General features: G+C 33.6%; 1 protein-coding gene across 1 annotated transcript in view; it reads right to left on the bottom strand.

Annotated features, from left to right (window-relative positions):
- Window positions 1-22607, bottom strand: part of COL5A2 (collagen type V alpha 2 chain) — a 149741-nt gene that overhangs the window by 7553 nt on the left and 119581 nt on the right. Inside the window, exons 24-49 of the mRNA XM_045559859.1 lie at window positions 22234-22287; window positions 21596-21694; window positions 21046-21099; window positions 20225-20323; window positions 20062-20115; window positions 19909-19962; window positions 18790-18843; window positions 17996-18049; window positions 16328-16372; window positions 15905-16003; window positions 14826-14933; window positions 14493-14546; window positions 12079-12132; window positions 11836-11889; window positions 11361-11414; window positions 10830-10937; window positions 10663-10716; window positions 10072-10125; window positions 9208-9369; window positions 8432-8539; window positions 7206-7313; window positions 6062-6115; window positions 3789-3896; window positions 2835-2888; window positions 1056-1163; window positions 611-664 (exon numbers count right to left, since the gene is read on the bottom strand). Of these exons, the coding sequence (XP_045415815.1) occupies window positions 611-664; window positions 1056-1163; window positions 2835-2888; window positions 3789-3896; window positions 6062-6115; window positions 7206-7313; window positions 8432-8539; window positions 9208-9369; window positions 10072-10125; window positions 10663-10716; window positions 10830-10937; window positions 11361-11414; window positions 11836-11889; window positions 12079-12132; window positions 14493-14546; window positions 14826-14933; window positions 15905-16003; window positions 16328-16372; window positions 17996-18049; window positions 18790-18843; window positions 19909-19962; window positions 20062-20115; window positions 20225-20323; window positions 21046-21099; window positions 21596-21694; window positions 22234-22287 (1962 nt within the window). The remainder of the gene's footprint in view (window positions 1-610; window positions 665-1055; window positions 1164-2834; window positions 2889-3788; window positions 3897-6061; window positions 6116-7205; window positions 7314-8431; window positions 8540-9207; window positions 9370-10071; window positions 10126-10662; window positions 10717-10829; window positions 10938-11360; window positions 11415-11835; window positions 11890-12078; window positions 12133-14492; window positions 14547-14825; window positions 14934-15904; window positions 16004-16327; window positions 16373-17995; window positions 18050-18789; window positions 18844-19908; window positions 19963-20061; window positions 20116-20224; window positions 20324-21045; window positions 21100-21595; window positions 21695-22233; window positions 22288-22607) is intronic.

The following is a 22607-nucleotide window of genomic DNA, read 5'->3' as shown; positions in this document are numbered from 1 at the left end:
ACACTGTATTAGACATAGCAGAATATTTCTAATTAATTTTTTAAATTTTTTTCTAGGAATTTTTTTCTATTTTCCTAAATAATTTTGCATGTCACTTGCCTTATGATGTTAATGACTTCTCAAAGGCAGCATTAATACTAATGGAGAATTTCTAAAAACCTTCAAATATTGTTTCTTTTTATTATTTCCTTCCAAATTAGCCTTATGCAAACTACTTCTGAGGAATTATCACAATTACTTAAAGGACAAAAATATATTCAGCTTCAAAATCTGCCTCCATTTCATTGCAGGTCCTATTATATCATCTCAAAGAGTGTAAGTTTAATGGAAATTTAAATTAACGCAAAGTAAGAAAATGAACTAACGAAAGAATATATTCAAATACTAGGTAAGAAATTTTAATGTGGACCCATGAGGTAATATGTCATATTTCAGGATATTTCTACTTAAAATTAATTGCTGAATGGTTTGTCTCATACATTTTTGCCCACTTCAGAGAACATGAGCCAATTCCAGCTTCAATACCATGAAAATGATACTCAAGCATTAACAGTATATTACCAAAGGCATTATTATTTACATCTGAAACTTATTAATTTTTATTACTTACTCTTGGGCCAAATGGTCCAGGGATTCCAGCACTTCCTTGTTCACCATTTGGACCCTAAGTAGAAATAAAATTGAAAATGTTGCCAAAATATTTAGATCCTCCATTGTGCCATTCTTGGCTTTATAAAACATGTCGTTATTGACTTTAGCAGCATTAACTATTCTGATAAAGTCATCAATCTCTGCAATGTCTACATGGGCTGACCAAAAACACCCATAGGAGTAAAGGTGTGTATGGCTTTTTGCTTTATTTCTTTTCTGCAAAATTATAGCTTATTATTAGCAATTATATTGGGTAACTAGGTAATTTGTTATTCAAGATATTCTTTGAAATGAATTTAAGATACACAAACATCCATCTATTTCATAGACAGATAATTGCTCATGTCAAGATACCTGTGTCTTTTCACATGGAGGAGAGAGTAATACTCAGAGGAATAACTTACAGGAGGGCCAGGAAGACCCTGAAGACCAGTGAAGCCTCTGTGGCCCTTCTGACCTCGGTCACCTCGGTCTCCATGATCACCTTTGTCCCCGCGAGGTCCTTGTGGTCCCTAGAATTGGAGTCATGATATAGGTATTACTTGTTGAGACTAGAATTTACTATAATTTTACATTTTACCATTGTATTTACTGTAATTTTATATAATGTATTTTATATATACTGACATATTTACTTATCTAAATAGCATTAGACCTAGAAATTTTCATTTATTTTTTCTAAGGAATGGTAAATGATCACTGAAACAGACATATAATAATGCTTTCCTAAAGATTTAGTTTTTTAAATGTTTACCCTACCTTCATACTAAAATGAAATATTTTTAAGTTTGATCTAGCCTATCTAAAATGTTTTCAAAAATTATATTTTATGTATTACACTGATATTACATAAAATATTGCTACTATACATAGGTTCTTTTAAATTAAAACATGCTTCCTCCAAGAATGAAATGGTTTTAAATTTGCATATGCAAATACTAACGATATGATAGGTGGGACTATATTAAGAAATTGGCAAAAAATTGTTTGAACAAAACAGAAATATCATCATTAAGCCACTCTCCTTTAAAGAAAACACAAAGAAACTCTATGTTATACTCATATCTACAATATCTGTACTCAAATCCAGCAATCCTAATCCTGAGAAACTAAAAAAAGAAATCCACACTTAAGAATCTTATTTTGGGATAGAAGCTGCCCACAGAGAAAAGGCGAAAATTATCTGATCAAGGGTTAATTTTTAACTCATTGGCTTTTGTTTCTATTTTGTTTGGTTTTTTTTTTAATTTGGATTTCCTAATTGTCAGATAATATAGAAATATTTTTATAATAAAAGTAAAACTAGATTTCAGTCATTTTTACATATTTTGTATAGCATTATAAATTTATATGCTATCAAAATCAGCCTGAAGGTTTTCAAAATGTTAGAAAGTTTCTTTTATTTTGGGGGTGACCCAAAGTTTCATAATTTAAACCAAACCAGAAAGAACCTATTTAAATTATTAACTAAAATATATTTACTCATGGAAAACCATGAATAAATAACAATTTCTTGAACTGTTTAGAAAACCATTCACTTGAAGTGCTATGCAACTATAAAATCTTTGTCAGTCAAGCTCAAATCAAAACTGAGAATTATTTAATAACATGGCCATGATAGTAAGGATATAATTGTTCTTTATGAATATAAACATTGATTTATCTAATGGGTGTGAAAAGAAAATGACCTATTGAGATGGCACATAAGAGATGATTCATTCACAAGACAACCATATAATAACAATTAAACTGAAAGAGATTGAAAATAGCGAAAATAGCAGAACAGAGGCAGAATAGTCTAGTTGAAAATAAGATATAATATTTGAATACCACTTTTCAAGTATACAAAGAATTTTCAAATCCATTTTCCTATGAGATTTTTAGAACAGATCTAAGAGAAATGCACTGTTATCCCTATTATTTTGCAAGAAAACTTTGACTTAAAAGTCTTCAATGGTTATTGAAAGAATTCATAGTTAAATGCAGAGGAGCTCTGTTAAAATTATAAAAACAAATGAATTCTTGAATTCATATGAATTCTATGAATTCTTGTATTATTTTAAATTAATATTTTTGTTCAAGCTTGAGAAATTTACCATTTTTATTTATGAATCTTAAATCATACTTTGGGAGTATATTTTACATAAGAAAATATATTTCTTTAAGAAAAATAGAGAACTTACAGGTAAACCACGTTTCCCAGCTCGACCAGGTGGTCCTATAGGACCCCGAGAACCCTAGAAGAAATTTTCACAAACATTGGTATGCAAAATGATATGCATATATTTTATAGATATAGGATGTCAAAAATATGTGTTTGTAGTTAGGTGCTTAAATATGTATGTGTGCTTCTGTATGTATACTCTTATGGTTAAGTAATTGAAATCAGGCGAATGTTCACATGTAGGTAAGAATGTGCTCGCTGTAAATCCAATGACACTTTTACAGTCAATTTTATCTATTGACTTCACTGAATGAAGATCCCCTTAGTACTTAGTGCCTTTTACAACCATTTGGATGGAACTAGAGACCATTATCCTAAGTGAAGTATCCAAAGAATGGAAAAACAAACATCCCATGTACTCACTGTTAAATGGGAACTAACTGATGAGCACACATGTGCATAGAGGGAAGTAAATCTCAAAGGAAATCAAGTGGGGAGCGGAGGGAAGTGCGGATGTGATGAGCAAAAACCTACCTAATGGGTACAATGAACACTACCTGGGTGACAGGCACACTTTTAACCCTGACTCAAGCTTACAAAAGCAATCAATGCAACCCAAAACATTTGTAACTCCATAATACTTTTAAATAAAAAAAGATCCCCTTAGTTGAATATAATAAGACATTACTTGCTTACATTTAACATGATGCATGCTTATTACATTCCCTATAAATTATTGCATTTTTAAATGATAGAAGTCAAAGCATCAGTATTTTTGAATGTTTATTAAAAGTCAAACCTTTTCCTTTAAGATTAAAAAATATATACGAATTTATAATTGGCTGTTTATCGTTCTTTGTTTAAAGTCCTTAATGAAGTGCACATGTATGATCGTATACATGCTATTTGCTTATATAAGAACATAGTATATCCATACTCATAACTGTCATTGCAAAATCGACTCCCTCCTTACCGGATCTCCTCTTTGTCCTGCATCTCCGGGAGCACCGACAGGGCCAGGAGTTCCTGGAGCACCCTGAGAGCCTGGCAGACCTGCAGGCCCAGGGTCTCCACGATCACCCTGACAAAAATAACCATGTCATTATGCTTTTAACTTTTATTCTAAAACAACAATATTCTATATGTTCATGCTATTTGTACAGTAATAGAAAAAAATACCTTTAAAAACTTATTATTTTTCTTATATTTTACTTATATTTACTAATTAATAATTTAAATTAGAATAATAAGATTATTTGTCCTCAATTTCAGATCTCTTCCCTCCCCTCCTCTCCACCCTATTGCTCTCACAGTCAAGATTACTGGAGGGTGGGAGTGTTCACCTTCAGAATATAACGTGTTTTTTAGTCTAGCAGGATTCAAACTGGAATATCTGTGCACTCGGAATACACAAAGAATTTCCATACACAATGTGAAAACAAGGAAAATTTTAAGGAAATACCCTTCCAGATTTTCATCTCCATAAGTATTCTTTCAGAAAACTAAATTTTTTATATAGAATGTCTTTTTTTCCTTTGGGTAGATGCCCAGTAATGGGTTTGCTGGATCAAATGGTAGTTCTACTTTTAGTTCTTTGAGGTATCTCCATATTACTTTCCACCGAGGTTGTACTAGTTTGCAGTCCCACCAGCAGTGTATGAGTGTTCTTATCTCTCTGCATCCACGCCAACATTTATTGTTTTGGGACTTTTTGATAAAGGACATTCTCACTGGAGTTAAGTGATATCTCATTGTGGTTTTGATTTGCATTTCCCTGATGATTAGAGATGTTGAGCATTTTTTCATATGTTTGTTGGCCATTAGTCTATCTTCTTTTGAAAAGTTTCTGTTCATGTCCTTTGCTCACTGTTTGAGGGGTCTGTTTGATTTTTTTCTTGCTGATTTTCCTGAGTTCTATATAGATTCTAATTATCACCCCTTTACTGGATATGTAGCATGTGAATATTTTCTCCCATTCTGTAGGTTGTCTGTTTGCTCTCGTGATAGTTTCCTTGGCTGTGCAGAAGCTTTTTAATTGATCAGGTTCCCATTTATCTATTTTTTTTTGTTGCTGTGATTGCCTATGGGGTCTTCTTCATAAATTCTTTGCCTAGGCCAATGTCTACAAGAATTTTTCCAACATTTTCTTCTAAAACTCTTACAGTTTCACGCCTTAGGTTTAAGTCTGTTATCCACTATGAGTTGATTTTTGTGAGAAGTGAAAGGTGAGGATCCTGTTTCAGTCTTCTACATGTGGCTATCCAATTTTCCAAGCTCCATTTATTGAATAAGGATTCTTTTCCCCAGTGTACGTTTTTGTCTGCTTTGTCAAAGATTAGAAGGCGATATGAGGATGGTTTTATAAAAAAGACATCCTCACTAGAATGTTTATAGCAGCCTAATTCACAATTACAAAGATGTGAAAACAACCCAAGTGCCCACCAATACATGAGTGGATTAATAAAATGTGGTATATGTATACCACGGACTTCTACTCAGCCACAAAAAACAATGGTGATCTCGCACCTCTTGTATTACCCTGGATAGAGCTGAAGCCCATTGTACTAAAATGAAGTATCATAAGAATAGAAAAACAAGCACCACATATACTCACCATGAAATTGGTATTAACTGATCAACATTTATGTGCACATAGAGTAGTAAGATTTATCGGTTGTTGGGCAGATGGGAGGGGGGAGAAAAAGAGGGGTATATTCACACCTAATGGGTGTGGTGCGCACTGTCTGGGGAATGGACACACTTGAAGCTCTGACTCAGGTGGGACAAAGGCATTATATGTAACCTAAACATTTATACCCTTGTAATATGCTGAAAAAAGAAAAGAAAACTGAATTTTGATCATCTTTTCTCACTTTTCCTTTAATAGTCACCCTTCTCCCATTTTATGAAAGAAAAGCAGACATGATGCCATCTGCAATCTTATTATGATGCAATGTCCCAAGGAGTAAATACTTCTAGGCCTTTTTTGTTGTACCAAAGATGAAAGCAATTTTGCTGTCCTACTCTTAGTAAAAACATACCATTTTACTTTGCTGTATATTTAAATCTCCTTTCATTTACAAGATTTATAAGTTGTGACCTTATAAAAAGGGTTTTTAATCAGAAAAATCAGAGCTGCATTGGAGTTATGAGGACAAATGGTAGCTTTTGAGCATAATACTAAAATTACAAAGATTTCAAATTTATATGACTTTAGATTTTTTTAATCAGAGAAATTGTTCTTACACGTTCACCAACAGCACCATCCCGTCCTGGAGTACCGTCATTACCAGCCGGACCCTATAAAGAAAAATATTTGAAAAACTAATTAATTGAGTAATGCAACAAATCTCTTTCCAATTGTCAGAAAAAATGGCAGCATGCTTTATACTTCTCTTTTATAAACTATAAATTAGCATTTATAGCAATCTCAGTAAGAGAATGGCTTCTTATCATCTTTCTATGATTTTGAATTGCCATAAAATTATTAATACCTTCTTACTTAACCTAAATTCTTCATTTCTATTTATTATTTTTAAAAAGAAAGAACATTCTCAAGTACTTTGAAATAAATAGGCAACAATTACATTCTTGCCATTTGTTTTATTTTTGTTACTAATAAATGGGTTTTTTTACTAAACTTTTTAAGTTTATCCAAATAATATCCTTAAAGTCTTGAAATCAAATAATTGTGTTTAGCTATTAAATTATTAAATTACTTTTTAAATATATATAATCTTCTCTCCCTATTTTGATTTTTTTCTGAACTATGTTTACTATTTGATCAAAAATTCCTCTGAAAACCATCGATTATTTCTTTCAAGAAACAGTTTGGTGATTCATTTATTAAATAACTAAATAGAGGACATTCCAACTTTTAACTTATCAAATTGCCTATCAAAAACTGATTTCCTCTCAAAAGAACCTAAAGGAACATGACATCCATTATTTTATGTTACAGTGATATTTAAGTAAAATGGTCTCTATTTACTTTGTCCTTTTTACAAGCTATAATGGTTATATTAATCCTATCACCATAAAACTTGGCAATTTTGATAAATATGCCATTACAAGATGAAATAATAACAAGGGAAAAGATGAACGGATGTGTCCTTTCACCTTCAAACCAATTTGGCAACAGTCTAAATCAACTAAAATGCTTAGCTCCAGATTAGAGGAAAGTCAGTGCAAGGACACTGATCTTGTTACCTTTTCTTTATGTCATCCTTAGCCAACTCTAAGGAAGTAGGGTACATCAAATAACATTACTAAGAACTTTCTTAAGGTCAATCAATTTCTAAATCTCTAAAGCAATTTGTAAATGAAAAAGTTGTCCGTCCCCATGACACCCAGATACCAAGAGAAGAGTAATTTTCACTGCAGTACTCACTTCTGGTCCAGGTTCCCCTACAGGACCATTGGAGCCTGGGGGTCCCACAGGTCCAGGTGGACCCTTATCTCCTGTTGCACCAGTTGGTCCTACTTTTCCTGGTGTGCCCTGAAATATAAGTATAAATATGTCATCCACTTCTGAAGAAACTGAAGAACACCAGTTCCCATAAAGGCTACATTTCTTCAAATGTCACCTTAGTCCCTCCTTCTATAATAATAATTTTCCATTACCTACAACACCCATGTCACTGTAAATGCCTTCTCAGAAGCATGCTCACCTCGTATCACACTCCTCCTGACATATCAAAGGGACCAAAAAGCATCCTTTCCCACCAGCTCAGGTATGCATTTTGGGTTCTAACAATATGCAGCACGGTCAATTCTAGCTGCCCTTTTGGAATCTGCATCACTAGTAAGACACACTCATCCTCTTTCACTCCCACTTTGTTCATTTTATTTTTATATTCTGTACTTTGGTCTCACTATTGAGAGATTGTACTTTTAGGCCCTCAGCTTACTTCTAATAATGATAACACATCCCTTAACTCCTAATTGTCTGGTTTCAGATTTGTATCCAGATGTCTCCCAGTTCCAAGATTCCAGGGGTACATTGCTCTGTCTATATTCCATTAAAAATTATTAATTTTTTCTCAAGTATTATAATTTCATAGTGGTAAAATTTAGTCTCTTCAAAGCTAACATTGAATCAAACTTTTATCCATACTCCAGGAAATATGAGATGCTTAAGCACCCTCCAGAGAACAGGAGATTACCTTCAGAGTCTTGCTTTGTAGTTCACCCCACATTCACCTCTAATATTCCTTTCGCTCAACTATGTCTTCCCTTTGATGGTTTACTGTGAAATATGGCATTTTTGTGAAGCGTGTTTATTTAAAAAGACGCTACCTACTCACCAGGAGATTATCCCCCTTCTCTAGCTCCAGGGATCTTTTTAATCTTTGAAGAAAGATTTAAGAGTCACCAAAAATCCATATCCTTCTTTGCCTGCTTCTCTAGTCCCAGGGTTAAACAAATATATTTTTCAAAGAGTTTGCAAGATAGTTAAGATTTTGACATTTAAGATCAAAAGATTTTAAGATACTCAGAACGTATGTCAGTACAAGACTGTTTCAATCCATTTACTAAGCAAAAAATATCAATTCTCTCTGAAAAAAAATTTTATTGCACATATCAGATGAAATATTGACCGAGGCAGCTACTCACCGCAGGGCCTGGCAGGCCGGGCATGCCTCGCTCTCCACGTTGCCCAGGCATGCCGACTATTCCTCTTTGCCCAGTAGTCCCGGCTGGGCCAGGGGGACCATCTGGACCCTAATGTTGAGGACAAGCTAGAATTAGAAATTCTCCAGGGTAAAACCTAATCCAAGGAATTTATAATAAATTGATTACAGCTTTACGGATTTTTCAGTATGAAAAAAAGATCTGTTTCACAAAACCATACTATATATAAGTAATTAGTTATAATCCACACAGAGCCTTTAACATTATTTAAAGTTAAAAACAGCTCATCAGTTGGAAAGGAACTTGAAGATTATTGCAAATATTGACTGAATAAAAGAGGCTACTGTTCAGAGAAATATTTTTTCCTCTTTTTAAAAAGACAAAAAGAATTTTAAAAATAAAGACAAATGGTTATCTAAATACATTAATGTTTAGAAGCATATCGATATAAAATAAAATAATACATATATTTTTAAAAGTTCTTCATATATTACCAACATTTACAAAGAATTTCTTTGGTTTAGTTTTTGGACACCATTTTCATTACTGCTTTTTTATATCTATATATAAATTAGATATATTTATAAATTATATAAATTCTCTTCTAAAGCAGAGAATTGTAAGTTATCGGGTATAATGCACTTAAAGGATTTAGGAATATGCCCAGCAAATAGTTTCTTTGTGGCGCTGATTATTATGGATTTCTATTCGTAAATATCTCAACTGGAGGTGTTCTTGAACAAAGATGCCAAACTTACAGGTTGCCCATCTTCTCCTGGGTCTCCTTTGTCCCCTGGACCACCAGGAGGGCCAGCTGGTCCTCGATCTCCCACTCGCCCATGAGAGCCAGGGTCCCCACGAAGACCTGGAGGTCCCTCCTTCCCAGGCTCCCCTAAAGGCCCCGCAGGTCCTGGAGCTCCCTAGCATAACACAGAAAGAAATGCCCAGGAGGGCAAAGTGGAAGCCAAGTAAGAGCGACTGATGCAATGGTGTCTACCTCAGATGCTGGTGTCCCAGTCTTGCAGATTCATTTTTCCTGTCAGATAATCAGTCATTCAGTAGAATTTTAACAAAACAAAACAAAACATACAGGTAGATTAATTACCCGGGAAAAGATCTAAATATCATTTGCAGACAATTCCTTGTGAATCATTATCAAAAGAGTGGTGAAACTGACTTGAATTTTCAAGCTTATTTAAGGCTGTACTCAAAACAATGAATATATAATATTTTATTCTGTCTGACTTGATCGTATAATAAAAGAATAACATTTATTAAAGAAAGTTTCAGAAAAGCTTCCTAACTGAAGCGGATGATTATCAGCACATAATACTGTTAAGTATTTAGTACCCAAATGGAATAATGGAATAACAGTCAAACATTGGGACTAAAAAGAACTTGCAAACAAGCTCCTCTAAGAAATATTGGATTATTAAATATGAACTTTCTTTGATGAAATACCAGTATAAATTATTGGGTTAAGAGTTGTTAAACAGTAAAACATTCCACTAAGGGATTAAATAATAGAACAAATAATAATTTTCATATATATATATATGTGTATGTGTGTGTGTGTAATTACTTCATCATCATCTATGACCTGAATCACTGAGTTGACTTACAGGAGGGCCTGGAGGTCCAACTCTGCCAGCAGAACCAGGAAATCCTGTAGCACCCTAGTAATATAATATCATATAAGCAATTTTTAAATAACAGTTAACATATTTTCCTGAAATCTATTTTTTCACAAAAAGTCTTAGGCCTTTAGATTTCCTTCTATGTTGTGACCAATATATTTTTTCATCTCATGCATTCTATATTTTTGGAAATGAATCTAGATTAATTAGTAGGAAGGGCAACTATTTTTATCTTTCTACTTTTCATTTATCTTGAACATACACAAGTAGGACTAGAATCCCATTAATATTTTATACAATTGAATTATATAAAGTGCTTTCACATTATTCATTCACCCCTTTACATTGGTAATACATTATTTATATTACATATGAGGCAGCTGGGTCCCCAAAATTACAAAACTGATTTGAACCCAAATCTTCATCTAAGTTAAGGGTCCCTTGCATTACGGTATAGTTGACACAGGCAATAATTTTTTATTACTGCTCATATAAAGATTAACTTTTACATGAGGAGGACACACTAAATATCTGGAACTAGCTGTGCATGATTCCCAGGGCATCAAACCAACTTACGGGTGGACCCTGGGTTCCTCGGCCACCTTTCAGTCCAGGAACACCATTAGGACCCTAAACAGAAAGAAACAAACAACACAGCACTGCAGTAAAAGCAAAACAGGCTGAATACACACTGCAAACATTAGACACTATTCTCAAATTGTGACTTTTTTTTTTAAACTTACATGAGGGCCAGGGGACCCCGCCAGCCCCTGCGGTCCAGGAGAACCCGCATCTCCCTTCTGTCCTGGCTCTCCAGGTTCACCTTTTACTCCAGGCTGCCCATCAGGACCCTGTACACAATTGCACAAACAAGCAACTGATTTAAGACTTATAGGCAAATTATTTCATAGTAATTATTATTCACATATCATTTAATCATATATTGTGAAATGGTGGTTTGTAATCAGTATTAAAGCACAGTAGGAAAAAAAATGCCCCGATGAGATCTTTGAAGAAAGCCTCAAAAATAAGCTATCCCATCATATTTTTATTACAAAAAATAAGTATATGAGCTCAAATAATGCAAACACCAATTTTGGTGCCAGTCTATGAAAAATGTATTGAAAATGATAATATTGCTTAGAAAACCATAAACTTTGTAGAATTCTTAATATACCTTCAAAACATAAGGCAATGATCATTAACCCCATTAACCTCATCATGATAACAAGAGGAGTATTCATTTGTAAATGAGGAATATTTGAAAATTATACCTGGGGTCCAGCAAACCCAACAGCCCCAGTTGGACCATTTTCACCACGAGAACCCTAGGAGAAGGCAAAGGTTACTGTAGCTTCCACACATTATTCTAAATTGGAACAGTATTTTATAATACAATTGTATAAATTTGGCATAGTTTGACATTTATATAGAGAGAAATTACACATATTTCTTGAGGAAGACCCTTAAGGGTGATATAAACATACAGGTCATAGAACAAAATTCCCAATGTCCCAAGTAGAAAAGAAGCCCCTTAATTATTTAGTAAACAAGTTGCCTATCTAGACTTAATAGATTGTATTACAGATAGTTTTTTTAAGTTTAATTAGAAAAGTAAAAGTTAAAAACCAGGAAATTATAAATAGCTTAAATCAACAGGCATGGTTTTATATAAATATCAAAACAAAATGATGAGTTTTTTTTTTCACTTAATCTCACACTAAAGAACATCAAAATACTGTCACTTACAGGGTTGCCACGGGAGCCAGGAGGGCCAACTAAACCTCGAGGACCAGGTTCACCCTAGAAGACAGATTTTAGATGGTTATTGTCCACAGCAGCAGCAAGGGCACCGTGGAGGGCAGATAGCTGGGGAGAACTCTGAAATGACCCAGCTCAGCTACCACATGTTACAAGAGAGGAAGCTTTATGAACGAGCCAGCACTCAGGCCTCACGGTTTTGAGTGCATAGAGTAACGACTTGAGACTTACCTTTTCTCCAGTGGGACCTGCAGGACCTGGAGGGCCCAAGGGACCTGGAAGACCCTGTTAATTAACAGAACATAGCTATATTGAGGGAAAAAATGTACAGGAATCTTCATGCTTAAGCAAACAAATAAAAGACAAGGGACTATTTTGTTATAACCCAGCTGCTTTTGCAAATTGTTATCTATCGTAAATTACATAATCTGTATATTTTCCAGATTTTTCTGACTAGTCTCAAACCATTTTCACTGTCTTTTTCTCTACAAAATGTGTTACTTTCTTTTACCCAACTCAACTCATCCATACATAAAATTGTCTTCAAACATCAGGGTTAAATGAATGCTATGCTTCTACAATGATTCTATCTTTCTTAGCCTATTTAATTTTGCTGATATTGATTTTGCAATGTGAGCATAGGTTAAAAAGAAGCTTTCTTCTTTGTATAGAATATTCTTTAATTATAATAGTCAAATTATATGCTACTATTATAATAGCAAATTGTGTGTTAAAGTATTTGGTTTTCTTCTTCTTTTTATTTATTTATTTATTTATTTTTTTGAGACAGGGTTTCGCTATTGCCCAGGCTGAAGTGCAGTGGCTATGATACCTCCTGTAAAGGTATCACCACTGGGACTACAGGCATCACCACTGAACCTGGCTTAATTTTCTTCAATCTTTTGAGATGAAAAGGAGTGTCACCACCCAGCTACGTTAATGAAGTCCTTTACACTTAGAGCATAGGAGAGCTACCACCAGGGGACACCACCAGGCTCTTAACATGTAGTCGAGAGTGACTGGACTAGATTGGAGTCCTTTCTAAAACAAGTTCTCTATCTGATATTTGTGTATTGCCCCTTAATATGCAGCTCAAACATTCTCTGATCATTTAATTTCTGTATGTATTACTGAAGAAACTTAAGACACAAAAATAACTTTTTAATTTTATATTTTTGACAAGAACATGAGAAAACTGTGTTCTTATATTCTCTGGATCTAGAGTAGAACAATATTCTTCCAATAATTTACTTAGACACTTCCTTAACGGATTTCATTAACTATAAAAGCACTTCATTACTTGTATTCACAGACTCTTTTCACACAGAGAAAACATGTTACTAATTTTTTCCTTACTATAAGATGACAGTAAATGCTCTGTTCTGTTTCTTTCCTGAACAAGGTATTGCCCTCTTTAAAAATAAAGCAGTCATTGCTTATGACTTGATCTGGTTATGCTGCATTTTCAAAGTTAGTTCATAGGCACAGTAGATAAGTATTTTGGATTTCCCCTTAAAATAAACTCTCAACACGTCACTCCTTCAGACAGTACTGCCTTACTCACTATGCACTCCAGAACATTCATGATATAAAGTAAAAAAAAATATCAGATTTACTTAGACCATTTTTGAAATCAAATATTAGATTTAACTAAAAGACCAGAGATATCTTTTGTTCATAATTTGCTAAACTGTTTCAAACTTAATTTAATTTTTCGGAAAAATAAAAAAATGGATAATTACCATTAAGGTAAACTTTTCCTACATTTCACTGAATTTTCTTAATCAAAAGCTAATATAACCAATGTATTCACAATGTCTCAATGTGACCTTGTATTTATGGTGCAACTGCTATTGTCAGGGCACAACATGACAACTAACAGCAAACCATGTCATATTGAGACAGAAACTTTTCATCAAATATCAAGCACTAGTCCAGGAAATGTTGGACGTTTGAGCCACTGTGACTAATCACTCCTACATGAGAAAATCATTTACGTCTGAAAATATATTGTTCTTCTAGTCTGATTGCCCTTTGAATTGTAAGTGCATTCTAATTTTGAAGACCTAAAGTTTGTTAAATGTCTGCTTGTGACATGACATTAAACAATGTTTTGGGTCAACCATCCTTCTTGACATTCATTATTCAAACTATTTTTTTTTTGATAAAGGCATTCATGATGATTCACTGTGCAGTAAATTTCTCACCCCAAACATCCAGTATACTGAGAAATACTTACAACAGTTTTGGGGACTCTATAAAGCTCTACTTGCCTATGCTGGAATGAGACCTAAGCCAGCTTATTGGAGCAATATTTTAACAGAAAAAAACATTAAATATGAAATTAAAAGGTAATAGAGAGAGATAAAGAGGGACCCCACCCCGTAAAGCATCTATCTCATAGGCAATAAATATGTCTTTTATTTGAGTCTCTCAATAATGACTTTATTTTTTGGCTCTGTCTAATTCAGGGTAAGCAAATCAGTATCCATGGTGGATCAACATCAAATCTCAAAGGTCATCATTCTCCACATGCTGACTACCAGGAAAATGTGATTCACTTTATTTTGAAAAGTTCATGCAAATTCATAGGATAATGTAATGTTGGTTCCCAGCCCAGCTAAAAAAGAAATGCTTTGACTTACTCTAGCACCATCGTTTCCAGCTGTGCCTTCAGCACCTTTCTCTCCTATGCCACCCTGGGAAGACACACAAAGTACCATTTATTCATCTAATTGTCTCTTTCCCGCACTTACATGGAAGCTTCATGAGGGCAAAGTCATAACTGCCGTGTCGTTAGCTGTGTCCCCTTGAGCCTAGAACAGTGTCAGACATTGTGCATTTCTTTGATAAATATTTATTAAAAGAATGAATCAATGAATGACTAGTGGTTTAGGATGGTAGAAGTAAAAGCCTGCTCAGGAAATCATTATCAGTAGAATGTCTAAATAAATGAACTAAAAAAAAATCAGACTTACTCTGTCACCCTTGGGGCCAGGAGTTCCTGCAATTCCTCTTTCTCCCGGCATACCTTGAAGACCTGGTGGGCCCGTATCTCCAGGGGTCCCAGATGGACCTGGACTGCCCTAAAATGTACACACATTAAGTGACCATACCAATATATTATGATTGAACCACATAAAATCACTGTTTTAGTCAGTCAAAAGGAGTTGAATGTCAGCAATTTCATATATTTTGATTTAATGCTCAGTTTTTCATTTGGGAAAGTTATCTCTGAGTTGATCTTTTTGAAATAAAATCAGATTTGCTTTTTGATTGTTCTTTTGTTTTCAACTTTTCTCTTTAGAGTAAACCGACCACTAATTCAAATAAAAATGATTAGAGGTCCTTTGTTGGAAAGGGGAAAAACATCGTAGTAGATACTAATAAAGAAAGAATACATTACATTTGGAGAAACGTTTCATTCTGTCTTTAATCAATCTGGATATTAAGCTGGTTTTCAAGCTAATTTAGTGATTAAATTTAAGTAGAACTTATCAATCACTCTGGACCCCGAAGATGATAAGAGATCTCATGTTATATGATCATGAAAAATTCTACTTCAACTGTTTATATTGAAGTTGGCCACATTATCTTCTACTCATCACAAAACAGTACTCAAAAGGAAAGGGTACTGATTCATGCCTACATATTTTCATATACGCAGTAAGCAGGATTGTGGAACATGAGACAAGGAAAATGGAGCATATGATTAGGAATTTTGCAAATTATGCAATTTTCTATTGCTTGCCTCTGCTTATTCAAGGAAGCCATTAATAAAATTAATATAAACATGAGGAATGTGTTTGTATATGAGAATGTATCACCATGTGGACTTAAACCATAATCCCCATCACAAAGAAGAGTTTTCTTTTTAGCTAACTCTTTAGTTGTTAGAAAAAAGCCTACTGGATGCTCATTAAATATTTGTTGAAGAAGAAAATGATATAATCAAATTGCCTTGCGAAAACAGGAGAAATGGACCCTAGTACCAGCATGTGTTTATTGCACAGTTGTTTCAGAACATTTTAAAACATGTGATCACTATGGCACTTACTTTTGGGCCATCGGGACCATGTCCTCCAGCCATTCCCTTCTCACCAGGGAGTCCAGTTATTCCTGGTTCTCCTCTTTCCCCAGGATTTCCTCGTTCTCCCTAGTACAACATTGGAATGTGAAATAATCTCAATACTTGATCTAAAAATGGGTTTAAAATGGTTCTTAAAAAAAATGTCTTCTACTGGGAGAAAATTTAGGATTGAGCCATTACTAAAGCTCAATTTTCTAACTTAGTGATAAGAAATAAGCTTGAAGCAACGTAATGCCAGTTTCACAGGATAAAATATTTCTCACAAGATTGATTTTTATCTGGTAGAAGAATTTAATGTTTAAAATAAAATCCCAGTTTAACATAAACAATTCCTTTTTAAACTGAATCCTACGGGAAACAAAATTAATCACAAAGGAAAAAAATACTTACTCTAGGTCCTAATGGGCCAACTGCTCCAGGATCTCCAGGAACACCCTATAAATACATTTTATTTTTAAATGGAGCAAAAGCTTTGAGCCAGCTTTTAGACATTTATTAGAAATTTTTCCATATCATATACCTAATTTCTTTTAATGTGCTATCAGAAAGCTGAATAAGTCCACAATATTAAAGAAAGAAAAATACGTATATTTTTATAAAAGATGGAATATCATATATATTAGATGGAAATATTTTTCCAGAAAACATTAAAAATATATATTAAATATAAAAATATTATACCTGAATGTTTGATTTTTGGCAATGAGAACACGCAAAGTATTATTTCACAAAGATAGTGCATTAGTATTTTTAGAGACAGAAAATACATGCTAAATGGCTTTTTTTCCTAATGGAACATGAAAAAGTTTAAATAGAGGAAAGTGATATAAAAAACAACGAAGAGCTTATCCTTTAAATAGAACCAATTCAATCCTGTTCAATTCAGTAAATCTTTCTTGAGACTATAATATAGACAAAACATTCTACTAGGAATCGTGGGCTCAATCTAATGCAGACGTGTCTACAAAAGTTTCAGTTTGCTCTTAACTAACAGAAAGTTGTCATTTTGAAACTTCTGTCTCTGATAAAGATGATTATTTTATCAAGTAGGTCTCCAATCTTATCCCCTGAAGTTGATGGTCCTCACTGTGGCATGATCTTCCTAAAATCCAAATCTGATCATATTATTCCCTCCTTAAAAGCCCTTGATCAGTTCCCCATTACTCTAATGATGTGGGACAAATTAGACCCAAATTAAGACCCTCCATAATCTGGCCCCTGATTCACCCCTCCAGCCTCCTCTCTACCCTCATCAAGTTGTATTACTCACTCCTGATTTAGTAAACTTTTCTCAGCGCCTTAAACTGAAAGCCCTTGCACCTGTTCTTCTCATGTCATGGACTATTTTCTTACCTTTTATCCTCCACCTTTAACAACATTCATTCTTCATAACTCATACAAGATATTACTTTGTCTTGGGAAACCCCCCAAGGCTGAATTAGGAGCAGCTTTCATGTTTCCATACACATAATACCTCCCTTATAATAGCATTTATTACTAGAACACAGTTATTAAAACTGTCTTTTTATACTTTCCATCTCCTACTATACGGTAGTATAAAGGCAAGGTCCATATCCATTTTGTTCAGCCAGTTGAGGCCATACTCAGTAGAATCAAGTACAAAAAGTGTTCAGGAAATATTGAATGGTTTAACAAGCAAATCAATCACACACAGAAAAATAAGTAAATTGATGTACCAGCAAAATGACAGAAATAAAGTGGTTAATATCTGTTCATAATTGTTTATAAATACTCCAGTAAAACTCTATAGTTATGGAAAAGTATATTTTAGTGATTAAGAACACAGTCTTGGGAAGCAGATGATCTAGATTCAAATCATATCAGCTTTGTGACTTTGGGAAAGTTATCTAACACCTGTGTGCCTGTTTTCCTTATCTGTAAAATGGAGATTATAAGAATACATAGTACATGGGGTTGATCTGAGGTCTCAAAGAGATAATATATGTAAAGAAAACCAGAACAGAGCCTCACTCATAAAAAATGATACTATGAGCCAGCAATTTGTAGCATTGCTATTATTATTACTCAAACACTTACCTGATCACCTGGCTTTCCACCTTCCCCAGGAGGCCCTGGAGGACCAGGAAGCCCCTAAAGCAAATGTAAGAAAATAAAATTGTAAATCCATGAAAGTTCAATAGACTACCAGTATTAATAGTTCACCTTTTACAATTCATGGTGTCTCTGTGACTATATCTTCAAGCAAAAGATACTGTTCAGAAATGTAAAAATATCTCCTTCTAACAAAGCATAGCAGCTGGTCAATTTATAGCATTAGATTTTCATTTGGACACCACTTAGCAAAAAAGAAGTAAAAATATAACAGAAAGTTCTTCACACTTGTAGAGTTTTTGTGGCTCTGAGAACAATATTTTAGACTGCTAGAATATTAAATTAAGTCCAAAAAGCTCTTATCACAAATTATGATTATCCCTGCTATTAAATAATATATATACCTATATATGTAGATAAAACATGAAAATTTATTCAATAAAAACTTTCAGTCACTATGCCAGTAAAACTAGATCAGACTTAAACTTTGTTGTGATATCAGGAAAATTTTATTCCTGATATCTTTTTATTATTGTTTATTATTTTTCATTGTTTTGTTAATAGTTTTGGGGTTTTATCAATTTTTTAGGTAAGTTCATTCCTTTTCTTTGAATAAAAATGTTTGATTTTTATCTAAATATCTATCCTATATCTACTAAAAGAGAGATTGCTTTTTTTGGAAATTGTAGAATTTCACATCATTTGACCATATCTTTTCATGTTTTAAAAAAGCATTTTAGCTAATAAATGAAGAAATAGAAAATTGAATTAGTGCATACCTGAAAGCCGGTGGGGCCTGGAGGTCCCTGTTCTCCTCTTTCTCCAGCTAGACCCTAAGTCACGAAGGAAAGAAAATCATGAATGCAGCCAGTGCCAAGTGGTAAAGCTATTAGTACATACACATACACATATATACATATATACATGTGTGCATATATATATGTATGTATGTTTCCTGTTTATGTGAACCACTAAAAGAACTGGTATTTCTTTATATTTCTTCCAATCACATTTTTCACTTTAGCCAGGTAATAAACTAGTATTAAAAGTCATCTAACAGTATTGTTTGAAGTCCTTGCAGATAAGAAAATATTATATTATCTAAAGCCAGTGAAATGACTGATAAAATGTGGTTTTTTTTATCTAAACATAAAATATCTGGAGCTAACAGTAAAATTATAGGGAAATTGGATAAATTGAATATGGAAAAACCTATTACTTTTGCATATCTAATTTAAAAGGATATCTAATCTATTTATATTTAAAAAATTAAATATAAATCTAATGTTTACATTGTAGTTTATTTCTAAGTGTCATAAGAATTATTAATCAAGGCTTCAAAACTAGAATGACTAAAGAAAGCAAAGCTAACATTTTAGAGAGGTATTTAAACTGCCCCACCCCAAAACAAATAAATATGTCAGGTGTTTATTTCAATAAACACTTAATTTTAAAATCCTTCAATGAAGATATAACCTCAAAGGATAAACATTATCCCTTTACCTCCTCAAAAATGGCTTAAATAAATTTTTATAAGATACATTATTGGAAGAAGGTAGGTATAATTTAGTATTTAAATATTTTGAATAAAAATATTATACAATATTTGTCAAAAACTATTTTCCTCAGTTGATATAGTCTTCAACTGTGACGTGCAAAGACAATTACGAAACCTTTTCCACCAGATTTTAAAAGTTTAAAAAGAAAAGAGGAATCATTATATTTAAAAAGACAGAAAACACCATATCACAGGAATCAAAAGAAAATCTATAAATGAAATTATTTAATCCCATACAGTTTTATTCACTTTCCTTGAAACTTATTCATAAGTAAAGTCTTATACTAATATCACTGAAAAATACAATGTATAAATGCACTCTTGGTAGAATATCACATACCGGGGGGCCCACAGGACCAGAAGGGCCAACTTCACCATCTTTTCCAGGAGCTCCCTAGTATCACATAGAGATAATTTGTGAGGTGAGGCCATGCATGAGAATTTGGATAGTTTCATATATATATTTTTTCTTTAGCAGAAAATGTGTTTTTACCCTCTGCCCAGGAACACCAGCATTTCCTGCTTCTCCAGGTTTCCCAGGGTCACCCTGAAGAATAAATGAAGCCATTCCAAAAATTCAATCAGTTTGGTAAAAACATACCTGCTCCAAAGGAGGACTACGATGGGATGGCAAATATATTATACACTGTACTCACACTGCTACCTTTGGGGCCTGGAAGACCCATACTCCCAGGCTGCCCCCTGATTCCTATGGAGCCTGGAGGACCTGGACGGCCGTCTTCTCCTGGAGCACCCTACAGAATTGACAGGAGCCAGGTAAGTGTCACATAAATTCTAAATATCTCATCGCCCAGACTGCCACTTGCCTTGCTCACAATAATAAGTTACATAAATTTTAAATTATTCTATTTTTTATCTTAATGAATCAGAATAGTTGAATGGTTTTTTTAAAATCACTGAAGTATTTTTAGTATTTAAAACAGAGATTTTATTCTTATTCTAGACATAAGCCTCATCTTCACATCTCTTGATACTCTCATAATAATAGGATAAACATTTCTCTTCTTTCATTTACTCTGGTTTGTGGTAATGAAAATTCAGGACTTCTGTTTCATACTGCAGTATAAGGGAAGGGAAGGGCCTAGAATATATAAACTGTCAAAATTCATACCTACTTATCTCTTAAACATATAAATTTGGAAGGATATCAAGAAATCAAGTAATATTTCTAACAGACGAATTTCACCAATATTAAAAATTATATCATTTCAGCTTTTTCACTGATGTCAGGAAAGCAATTTCAATCTCAAACATTGATCTCAATAAAATTTGATCTATATTTTGGTCAATGTGAAAATACACAGACACTAAGAATTTGCTTCCAGGAGGCATTTTAAATATGTGAACCCAATCAGTATCCACATGATCAATAACATTAACCTCAAACAAATATCATTTAAGTCACATGTCTACTGAAAAATATTAATGGTTGTAGACATTTGTTTAAATTACTTACCAAAGGTCCAAGTTTTCCTTCAGGACCTTGAACACCAGGATTTCCCGTCAGACCCTGAAAATGAAAAGCAATTGTCATGTTACTGCTGACCTGCAATTGAAATAAAGACTCTAAAGAGGAAAAATAGCATTGCATTATTGACAACTGAATGGAAGGGCAATCTCATAGTTTCTATAAATTTTCAAGTGATATTTTGTTAAAATAATATTTATCATGAATTCTCTGCTAAAAGTCAAACAAGTTTGTCTGTTAGCAAGTAAAGAATAATTATAAAGATTGACACATAGGATTTTTTTCTAATGCCAAATGGTAAAGCTATTAATGCATATTCCTTTGAGAAAGAGAGACTAGAAGTTACCGTGTTTTCTATACAAGATAAAAAACAAATCAGTATTTAAAAAATAATGAATCAGGTCAAAACCATAAAAACAAAGAAATGTTCCAAGTTGATAAAATGAACTAAATTTAAAAACAAACAAAGCAAGCCTTCAAAGCATGCTTAGGAGCATTTCTCCTGGGCTGATGCCACAAACAGCTGCCATGTTCTTACCCGAGCACCTGGAAGCCCAGGTTCACCTGGCCGTCCTGGATCCCCCTGGCCTCCTTTAGGTCCTGAAGAACCTACAGGACCCCGCTCTCCTTGAGCACCCTGTACCACACAAAGCAGGTATGTCAGAAAAGTGTTCAAGGAAACAAAAACAAGCATAAGTAAAATTATAGTTTTACAAATCAAGGCACTAATATACAAATATTTTGTCAGAGAAGTTACAGACTTTGAACACAATGTCACTGCACATTTTGTTCTAATTTGGACTCCCTGCATAATAGTAGTTTTTCATCATTAACTGATAAAAGTGTTTAGAGCTTCACTTCAATAATTCAAATTTTTAAAAACCAGAATATTCAAAGAGTCTAAATTTCAACTAAAGGAAACATATATATAATCATGCACTGAAAGGTCTGAAAAAAAGCTCTTATTCCTCCATTATTCCTCCATTATTTTCCTTCTCCCCTACACCTCTTAATTCAGAAATTACACAACAGGGATTTGGGGTTACGCCTGACATCTGTGCCCATCTCATTTCTGGATCTGGACCTATATGAACCACAGCTAGATCACCATGCTGGAAAATGGCATCTTTGGGCCCACCACCCACATGAGTATCAACATTGCCGGGGTACCCTCACCTTTGGTCCAGGTAAACCATCAGAGCCTGGAAAACCACGATTGCCAGGAGCACCCTACAAACAACCAAAATATGATTTGTATTTGTTGATATTTTTGTAATATATAATAAACAGGTAATTTTTATTTTTAGCACTATAAAGTTTTAGGAGCTGTGATCAAGCTAATATAGATATATAATATATAAAATTGAATACATAGAATAAATTTTAAATTTTGAAAACTATGTAAATACAAAGCCAAATAATTCTTCAAATCAAGAAATACTACAACAATTCATTGTAAAAAACCTAGAGAAAAACTGATATCTAGATATGAGATGCAAAAGTACCATCTAAAGCAATCAAAATGTCAACAATAACATGCATTAATGTCA

Source organism: Lemur catta, chromosome 8, assembly GCF_020740605.2.
Source record: "Lemur catta isolate mLemCat1 chromosome 8, mLemCat1.pri, whole genome shotgun sequence".
Taxonomy (NCBI): Eukaryota; Metazoa; Chordata; class Mammalia; order Primates; family Lemuridae; genus Lemur; species Lemur catta.
Note: the sequence above shows the minus strand (reverse complement) of the source record. Positions and strands in the feature narration are given on the sequence as shown.